The following is a 10641-nucleotide window of genomic DNA, read 5'->3' on the forward strand; positions in this document are numbered from 1 at the left end:
TATTGGAAGGGTCCTTGGGGGTCATCTAGTCCAACCCCCTGCTCAGGCAGGAAATCCTATACCCTTTCAAACAAATGGCTGTCCAGTCTCTTCTTAAAAACTTCCAGTGTTGGAGCATTCACAGCTTCTGGAGGCAGGTTGTTCCACTGATTAATTGTTCTAACTGTCTGAAAATCTTACTTGATAAGACTTATTAGTTAATGCAGCAAAATACACCCAATATGGATGGTTAGATTTGGACATAAAAGTAAATTTAATGACAAAAGAAAAGCATGAGTTTTAATAAAAATGAAACCACTTTGAACCCATTCCATTAGATGCAAACAATATCTCTTTTATCTCTTCTTTTCAGAATTCATTAAAATTCATTAAAACAAGTCCAAATTATATGGAAACCCATAGTAAAAATTCAAAAGTTTTCCATTAATTTCTGGTTCTCAAAAGCCTATATTTCTTTCTTCCAAATCAATCTGCTGATGTCAATGAAGTATTTGATCTACCATAAAAACTACTATTTAAAAAACAAGGCTTTTATTACAACTGCAATATCAAAACTATACAGCGCTCCATAACTGCCACAGGTATGTCAGGTGCACCAGGAATATGATCCCATCACTCAGTTCAATCAAGAAAAAGGATTCTCATTCTAATGTCTCATCTTCGTCTTCATCTTTGGAAGCATAGATAGCCTGATTCCGCCTTTTGATTCTCTTTGGGCCAACTGTTCCTTCTTTGTTCTCATCACTTAAGCGCTTCAAAGGCTTCCCATCAGGGCTTTGCTCCTCTGCCTGATTTCCATTGCTGGATTTCTCCAGCTCACCTTCTACAATGTCCAGAGTGTCGTTGGGGGACACTACCATAGAACCAGGCAGGATTCTGATATCAGAAAAGTTTTCTGAGATATTGCAGGAAAGATCAGATGATGGTCCTTCTGAAGTCTCCAAATCATCATCACAGCTATCATCATCCAATAATATTTCATCAGGGTTGACAGAAAATAAACCAGAGACATCAGCACTGGACTCCATCATCGATCCAGTAGTGTCTATTTCTTTTTCTTCTTCTTCTTCTTCCTCCTCCTCCTCCTCCTCTTCACCCTGATGCACATCATCTCTGTGTTCTTCCTTCCGTTGTTGAATTTTAGCATTAATGTCCACAAGGCCAAACCGGGCACAAAACTCTGTAGTCTGGGGGCTGATTCTATGAATCAAGTCAGTCTTTTGCTGAGACTTGTTTGAATTATAACAAGCCTCTGTAATGCTGAAGTTCTGGGGAATCAAAAGGTCATGGTTGACCTCTTCCAAAACGTTCTTGATATCTTCTTCTGTAACACTGTAGTCCCACCTGCAAAAGGTGAAAAGCTCAGAGTGTCAGTGAAATAAGCACTCCCTATTCTGTATCCCTCTACATGTTTTAATCAGGAGCTAAGAAATTGTGGAATTCCATAAGTTCCTTACTACTAACCCTTACTAGTGGCCGTTCTTCCTACAGCTACCAAAAGCCATAATTCAGCAACATCTGAATTACCATAAGTTGTTTTTGATTTTTACTTAACATAACAGGGCTGCCATCCATATGAACAGAAGCTGGTAGGCACAATGTATGCATTACATACAAAGTCTTTGATTCAGTCCAAGTAAGGCTGAGAAACCTGGTCTACACTTCTACACTAAAGTTCTCTAGAACTTCAGACTTAATTTACAGCCCACAGGATTGCAGTATACCTACCTTTCATGCAGTCCATTATTTTCAGGCATGTTCCAGTAAGAAGGAGAGACATTAATGAGATCATTGGTAGCCTTCAGAACAGCAATCCATTCAGGGTCATATTCCAAACAATCGGGTTCACTCGGGTTGTGCTCAATTTCTACAATCTTAGAGAAGAATGAGAAATCAGAGAGACCTCTTGGCTCCCACAGCAGGGAAAAAACAGTCACGAACTTCAGGCAATACAACTCCTCGACTTGCAACAGTTCATTTAGTGACCGAAGTTACATCAGCACTGAAAAAAGTGACTTATGACTTTTCACACTTAACGACCCCATGGTCATGTGATCAAAACTGAGATGCTTGACAACTGATTCTTATTTATGACGGTTGCAGTGTCCCGGGGTCATGTGATCTTCTTTTGTGACCTTCTGACAAGCAAAGTCAATGGGGAAGCCAGATTCATTTAACAACCATGCTATTAATTGAACAGCCACGTTACTTGATTCACTTGACATTCACTTAATGTCAAGAAAGTTCATAAATGGGGCAAAATTCACTAAACAACTGTCTTACTTAGTAACAAAAATTTTGGCCTCCATTGTGCTCATACGTCAAGGACTGCCTGTACATCAGAAAGCTAACTGTAACGTAGGTATGCAGAATCTTTACCTAGGGGTCAAAAGTGACCTTAGTGGGTTTCAATCTGGACCCGTGAGCCTTAAGGCTTTCATTCCAGGTTATTTATAGTATTCACTTCTCCCAGGTTTGTGTCAAAGTATAAAGCTGGAGAGGCATAAATTGGGGAGGGAAGACCTACTGTATGAGTGGAAATCCTCTTGCTGCTGACTATTGAGTAAGAGTCTCACATGTAAATTGATGAGATACACGCTCTCAATGTATGCCATGCTTATAGTTAAAATCCTTCTCCCAGGCTGGGTCAATCAAGTGAGGGTAGCCTTCAAGCGTTGATCAATGAAATTAAGGCAAATATACGTGTCCCAGGATAATGTTGCAGGATCCAATCTGGGTTGTTCCCCGGGAGTAGAGGTTTAGTTTTCTGAGCTTTTGGACCTGTGCTTCTCTCCAGCAGAATGTGTTACATTCTGGGCTCCAGTACAAGTCCTAAAGCTCGGAAGACTAAACCTCTGCTCCGGGTGAACAACCCAGATTGGATCCTGCAATGAAATTAAGATCAGATGCAAATGCAAATTCAGATCAGGTTAAAAAAAATGAAAGCAGATCCACAAAGTAGTTAGCTAATCATTTTGCTCTCCTTCCAAAGTTTATTATATCTTACAGATTAGGATATGCGTCAAAACTGAAAAACTGAGGTTGTTTTACCTGAAGGAAATCCCTGTGGGGCAGGCATTTATCCAGAGCCAGAAATTTGGTAATTTTGGGTTGCTGTTCACTGTTATCAGCCTAAAAAGCAAGAACAAGGACAATCATATTGTGAAAGACCTCCCCACCACCATTTTTTAAGGTACAGTGATTAAGCATTAATGATTTCTCGCGTCTATTGCCTAAATACCACTGTACTCCGTTGTCATCAGTATTCTGTAATGTAATGTTTTCCTCAACCTTGGCATCTTTAAGATATGTGGACTTCAACTCCCAGAACTCTGGGAACTTAGCATATGGCCTGGGGAATTCTGGGAGTTGAAGTCCACATATCTACAGTTGCCAAGGATGAGAAACATTGCTCCAATGTATTATTTGCTTTTTATAATGTAATAAAACTATCAATTTAGAATGAAATAAATAACCCCTCTTAATATTTTGTTGAAATCTCAAGGGAGTGAGGAAATTGGAAATCTGGGAAGTAAAGAACAAAGATTAACTATGAGTCCTGGGCACAAGGAGCGTTCTGTTGTTTCTCCCAAGCCCAAATATCTGAGGACTAGTTACTAAACTCATGGATACGGAGAATTTCAATAGTCTGTTACCTTATGTTGGGTGAATATCAGCACTCCAATTATACTCTTCCCCAAACCACCTTCCCAAATATCAGTCAGATCTCTCCCATTATTTCTTTCTTGTGAACTGAGATAGTGAGATAGGCACCATATAAACTTAATAAATAAACATTTTTGTTGATGACCAACTTGAAAAACCAAATTTTTTCAAAGGAGCATTTTCATCTGGAGAAGGGAACTTTCTTATAAATTCTGGGTCCTGTTTATCAAACAACCTCATCTTAGGGAGTTCAGGAGAGATACTTTACAGCTGTATTGCTAATCCTAGCAATGAGTGTTCCTTCCAAAGTCCATATGGATCTCGTCCTTTAAGACAACAGATCAGGAAGTGGTGTGAATCCCACCATTTTGAATGGATATTATTTTACTACTAGCTGTACCAGGCCACGCGTTGCTGTGGCTCAGTCTGGTTAAATGGAAAAGAAAGAAAAGAGAAAGTGCACGTTTGTAATATGTTTAATTTCACAATGCTTGTGGGTATACAATATTTTTTGTTGTTCCACTGTCTGTGCAGATATAGAGATTGTCTGGTTTGCCGACTCTAGAACACGCAACATATAATTGTCCATGTGAGAAGCAATCCGTGTCTAGATCTGAACCGCACAATTCTAAAGATTGGCCCTGAGCTTTGTTGATGGTGATTGCAAACGCATGTTTTTTACCTGTCACAGGTATGACATCTATATAATAGTAGGTATATAAAAACACGCGCGTATTCGAATGCAACGTTGTGTCAAAATTTCAAAGCAATCGGTGAAGAACTTTCGGAGATTTAAGATTTTGAACAAACGAACATTTACATTTTTATTTATATATAGATAGATTGTGGATTTCCCCTTCCCCACAATTTGGCCATTCTTTACTGTTGCTTTAATTGATTTTATAACTTGTTTTAACCTACTGTAAGCTGCCCGGAGTCAAGGGTGAGGGGGTAACCTTAGAAATTGAAATAGATAGTAAGTAAGTAAGTAAGTAAGTAAGTAAATAACAGTCTTGGTATTCCCTTAAGAAGTTCATATCTTAACTATTATAGTTTGAAACAGACTATCCTTGAGTACTAACAATATTCCTGTGAAACATTTTGCAAAATTGGGAGATTATGTCCACCGTTAAGGTTCCCCAGTTTTCATTACAATGTACTCAGCCTACAAAAAGCAACCCTCCATCCTGTACATTTCTTACCTGATGCTGCATTAACGCTGCGAACTTGACGTGCAAATGAGCCGAAAACCAGTAGCTGGGTTTCAAGTGCTGCAGAAGTTCTAATGCTGCTGGGCTCCCTAAAGTGCTGTTCTCCACTTCTGAGCGGAAGAAGGATTTCTTCTTAAGCAGCAATGTCTTGTTTCCGTAATGGTAGATGCTTCTAGGCCAATCGTGGGACAAAAATACATCCATGGGCTGCTTGAGCTGTCAAGCCAAAAACCAACAACAGAAGTGAAGTGAAATTGTTGCCATTGATGGTAAAGGAAAGATAGTAGGGCAGGTCAAACAAAAAGTTCTGAATCACAGCTCCCATCAGCCTCAGCCAGAAGAGCAGATCATAAATCTCCCTCCCTTGTGGTGGTTTTTAGATTTCTAAAGACAGTTTTATTTTATTAGACTGAATCCTAGCAAAGTTTTATTGGTGTCTTATCTAGAGGGAGGGTTGATTGGTTGTTACTGGTTCATTTAGTAATTTTGATTTACTTCTATTGTTACATTGATTTGCTTTGTAGTTGGCTGCAATCTTTTGAGTTGAGCTGGCTATAGAAGCTGCAAAATCAGTCAATATTGGGATAAATATGTTGAGGAGATCAGATGATACTGAAGAATTCCTTGAGGGAGATGGGCAGTTTAGAAATATAAATGAATTAAAAAGTAAGAACACTCATGGAGAAGAAAAACGTATGGGCTTTGTTAAATATAAACCAGACTTGCACATAGCACTTCACATTAGGCTAATATGATTCCAGCTTAGCTGCTGAACAGCCATTATGGTTTGTAAAGTATTGGGTTATCATGTGGTATGTATGCAACAAATGGTTTATTCAATGAATTATGGTTAGGCAAGCCATGATTGGACATAAAGTATGAACACAGATACAGAGATCATCTTCAGAAAGAGACCTTCCATAATCAATCCAGATTTAATGCTGGAGTCTTGCAACAATTTGAAATCATATTTAGCCAATTTACTAGGATATGAAGATACAGCTGGCCTTTCTGTGACCTAACCCAACCAAGATCAGCTTTCGACTCTCTCATCACAGAGAACTGGGAAAGGAGATGCACTGCCTTCCCAGAACATACTTTAACCTGAAAGCTACATAGTGACTTCAGTTCAATGCCAGAAGAAATGACTGAACCATCTCCAAAGACTTGCGTGGACCTCAGAGAAGAGGAAGATTGGTGCTAGAACTATGCTGCTATGACATTGACAAAGATATGGTGCTAGGAAAGGGGTGGGCAATTAATTTTCCCAAGGGGCCATACGAGAAACTGGGACTGTTGTGGAGGGCTGAACCACTGTAACCTGATGTGATGTCCTCAAACTCCTTCCCCTCAATTCCTCAGGCTGCTCCAGATGAGGAATAAACGCTGTGCAGCTGCAGAAAAGCACTTTCTCTCCTCACCTGCCAGCTGACTGAAGAAGTGCATGGCGACTGCAGAGCCAGATCTGACTCGGCTTCTTCTCCCCCCTGCAGTGTGTTTATTTACATTTGATTTCTAATGTGCAATTGATTTCACGTGGGCTGGACAGGAATAGCCAAAGGGCCGGATGTGACTGGGGACCATAAAATGCCCTGTACTAGAGGATTATAGAGGTGAACTTCAAAAAGTCTACTTGGTATAAAACCAAGTACAGAGAAAAGAAGACATAGGGAAGACATGATCGCCATTGTCAGCTATATAAAAGGAACCTACAGACAATAATCAAGACCTATTTTCCAGGAGCACAAGAACAGTCTATCTCTGGAGGTTGTGAGTTACCCATCTCTGGAGGCTTTTACAAAGAGGATGGTCAACCACTTCTCCTACAGAAATTGGACTAAATGATTCTTGTGGCCCCTTTCAGCTCCATAATTCTTCTGTGCAATGGCCCTCTTTTACAGCATTTCCTACTTCATTTTAGATGTTGAGGATGAATATGAAGAAGAGCCCAATATATGATAGTATGATATTTAGATTTACCTGCTTGAGCTTGAAAACCTCAATATTTCTTACATGGTAGATGCTTCGTACTGTTTCCTGGTTGTAAGGAGGATACTCATAGTGACCTGAAAGAAGTTAAGCAACATGAAACAGTTACATCAAGAAATGTCTTTAGTTCATTTTGAAAGACAGGCCCTGGCTAATACTTGCAGGGGAGGTCCAGGACTATAAGCTAAACTATCAACTTAAAAATAAAATCCTAGAAAGCAATAATAATAAGCCACCTCCATATCATGCCAAAAACTTTGCATAGATGAATCTAAGTTTGATAAAGTTGAGTTCAAAGTCAAAGGAGACAAGAGTTTAGCAGAAAGAGCTGCCAAACTGAAAATCGTGCTACACTTGGATTTTTGCTACACTGGTTTCGACAAGAATTGAAAAGATAATGAGAGTTAGCTCCTGCACAGTCAAAGAAAAACAATCTGATAGTAGATTTGACTGTTACCAAAATATGGCACACATACAAACAGGGCCACTCACCCAGAGGACTCGCCTTTGATATATGTTAATCACTAGAATTCTTTCATAATGTCTCCTTAGCTTTTCTGTAATAAAACTATCTGATTAGAAGTTACTCCATTCTTGTGTGTTTGTTTCATTAGTTTCAATCTAACTTCAGCAGTAGTCTGAGAGGGATTTTTGAGATTATGTTAGTCCAATAACCCAAGATCAAACTATAGTTTCAGATCCTATTTTGACAATCCAACTTCCCATTACAGTTGATCAATCCTAAACTTATATATCAATAACAATAAAAGCAGCAAAAAGCACTAGAACCAAGCCACACAAATGTCAATGGCATATTTGCTTAAAACAAGAGTTTGAAGAACTACTCACACATACCTCTTCTGTAATCATGACCTTTGAAAATACCAGACAGGCCACCAATTCTCACCCCTCGGTACCTGACGACTCCAGCATAACCTGTAGAGAGTAATAAAATAACCTTGACAAAGAGATGCAGGAAACATTAGCTAGGCAAAAATTAATAATTTTAAGTCCAGAACCTCCAAATAAGAATTGAATGCATCTCAGGAAGGCTCCCCTCTAATTCTCAAGGCTCAAAACATCTTTAAAAGCTGCACAACAATGAAATTGTAGCATGGGAAACAAATAAAGATATAAAATGCTGGGGGAAAAACCTGTTTCAACATCCTGAACCGAACTGCTGCAGTTAAAATGATGAGTTTTTATGATGTTCTGCAAGATGGGCGGCTGTATAAATATGATGAAAAAATAAATAAAATACTGACAGAAGAAGCACATTGTCTCATCCATGTAGGGTTCCACCCCTTCACCATTTCTACATCAAGCATTTGATACTATCAAGCCAGAAAGCAAAAGGAACAATACCAAGATAATAGATGTTTGGGGCCACCCATCCACCATACGGTAACTCTTGCAAGTGATTGGAGGCCTCGTGGTTGCCACCAATGAAGATAGTCAGGATAGGCGCTTTCTTCTCTCCAGAATAGTATCTAGGAAAAGACAGTTGGAATTTTGAGCTGTTAAAAGTCCATGTTTTTCTACTTAGATATCCTCTACTTAGGGGAAGTCACAGGACCACCATTGATTAACCCTTTCAATAGAAACCGAAGGGAAAGGTCTTGGGTATGCCAAGAAGATATGATTGGTGGGCTTAAAATTATAGCTGTGCTAGTCAAATGAAAGATGGTACATTTGTTTTTTTATCATTAATTGGTTGCTATTGGTAGTTGCAATTTTTAAAAATGAAGGGCTGTGGAAGGCCGAGATTGGTAGCTGTGTTTTAAACATTGACCCCACCAGAATAACATGCCAATGAAATGGGCAGCCATATAAATTTAATAAATAAATCAAAATAAAATAAAGGAGTTCTTTTTCATACAGTAATCCATATTGTACAGCCAGTTTGGTTTAATGCAGAGCTGGGTATTTTACGGCCCCGGGCCACATCCAGCCCTTTGGCTGTTCCTGTCTGGCCAGAGTGAATTGCTTTCATTTTGAAGGTGATTAATTTTTTAAAAAAATTACTTATGTGCATGTGTGCATGCTTATGCGCCTTCAGAGTTCTATTGATTTGGCCCTGCATACAGTCCCAGTTTCTCATGTTGGGAAAATTAATTGCCCACCCTTGATGTAGTGGTTTAAGACACCAGGCTAGAAAGTGGGAGACCATGAGTTCTAGTCTCATCATAGACAAGACGCCAGTTGGGAGACCTTGAGTCAGTCCCTCCCTCTTTGCCCTAGGAAGAAGTCAGTGGCAAATCACTTCCAAAAAGTTGCCAAGAAAACCACAGTCCTGCCCAGACAGTTGCCAGAAGCCAAAAACTGACTCAGAAACATAGAGTCACTTTGGTCCCATCAGGCTAGGAGACTGGTTCTTGGGCACAACCAACTGCCGGCTGCCAGCAGTCTGGCAGTTCGATTCTCACCAGCTCAAGGTTGACTCAGCCTTCCATTCTTCCATTCCCCAATGAGGATTGTTGGGGGCAAGACGCTGACTCTGTAAACTGCTTAGAGAGGGCTGTAAAAAACACTGTAAAGCGGTATATGTCTAGGTGCTATTGCTATCTAGCTTGGATAATGAAATGTCTGTAACAAAACAAGCTCAGAGAGCACCAAGGACCCCTCACACAACACAACCATTTTATCTCCAAGTGACCAATGGGCATGTATGTTTACACTGGCCCAACATTTCAGTCCCAAGACAGATGCTCTTAAGGAAAAGAAGGACTAGAGGTGACATGATAGCAGTGTTCCAATATCTCAGGGGTTGCCACAAAGAAGAGGGAGCCAAGCTATTCTCCAAAGCGCCTGATGGCAGGACAAGAAGTAATGGATGGAAACCAATCAAGGAGAGAAGCAACCTAGAACTAAGGAGAAATTTCCTGACAGTGCGAACAATTCATCAGTGGAACAACCAGCCTCCAGAAGTTGTGAACGCTCCAACACTGGAGGTTTTTAAGAAGAGACTGGACAGCCATTTGTCTGAAATGGTATAGGGCAGTGTTTCTCAACCTTGACAATTTTAAGGCATGTGGACTTCAACTCCCAGAATTCCACAGCCAGCAATGCTGGCTGTGGAATTCTGGGACTTGAAGTCCACATGCCTTAAAATTGTCAAGGTTGAGAAACACTGGTATAGGGTTTTCTGCCTGAGCAGGGGGTTGGACCAGAAGACCTCCAAGGTCCCTTCCAACACTGCTATTCTATTCACAGGAATTAAGGGCATCTGTCAGGAAAGCCCCATGGTAAGTGGGGGCTCAAAGCGGGCTCTTCCCTCCCGCACCCAGCCCCTTCCCCACCAGACGGCGCCTCCCCAGAGCGCTGGCCAGCTCCAGCAGTTCCGGGGACCCCACTCACAACGCTTCGCTCGGCTCTCCGCCTACGACGGGCCCCCGCCCCGGACCCCCACTCCGTTTCCCCCCCACTCACTTGGCAAAGCCTCCCAACTGGCGGTACTTGGACGGCACCGCCATGCAGCGCAGATCGGCCGCGTTGCGCACGGCTTGGAAGTCGCCGGCGCAGAGCAGCAAATCCGGACGGGCGTCGACGCCGTGGCGCTGCTCCAGCAGCTGCAGGGTCTCGTAGAGCTTATCCAGTGCGCCATGGCAGCAGCCGGCCACCGCCACCTTCATCTTCCCGGGCGGAACATGCGCGCTGCCTCGGCCGGCCTCTCCCACGCAGGCGCCCGCCTTCGCTTTCGGGACGCTGCCGGAACCAACCGCCGCTTCTCGGGCATCTGCCCATGCGCCCGACCGCGGAAGGGGAGCGGGTTTCC

At 41.5% G+C, this 10641-nt stretch overlaps 1 protein-coding gene across 1 annotated transcript; it reads right to left on the reverse strand.

The window, feature by feature from the left end:
* Window positions 1-267: 267 nt before the first annotated feature.
* DBR1 (debranching RNA lariats 1) lies at window positions 268-10525 on the reverse strand. The gene is made up of 8 exons (XM_015816574.1): window positions 10296-10525; window positions 8232-8356; window positions 7722-7802; window positions 6858-6943; window positions 4869-5093; window positions 3052-3132; window positions 1729-1874; window positions 268-1344 (listed from the first exon to the last, which is right to left on the reverse strand). The coding sequence occupies exons 1-8, from the start codon at window positions 10496-10498 to the stop codon at window positions 642-644; spliced, it is 1650 nt and encodes a 549-aa protein (XP_015672060.1). The 5' UTR covers window positions 10499-10525; the 3' UTR covers window positions 268-641.
* Window positions 10526-10641: the final 116 nt, after the last annotated feature.

This window comes from Protobothrops mucrosquamatus, unplaced genomic scaffold (assembly GCF_001527695.2).
Source record: "Protobothrops mucrosquamatus isolate PMUCROS unplaced genomic scaffold, P.Mucros_1.0 scaffold468, whole genome shotgun sequence".
Lineage (NCBI taxonomy): Eukaryota > Metazoa > Chordata > Lepidosauria > Squamata > Viperidae > Protobothrops > Protobothrops mucrosquamatus.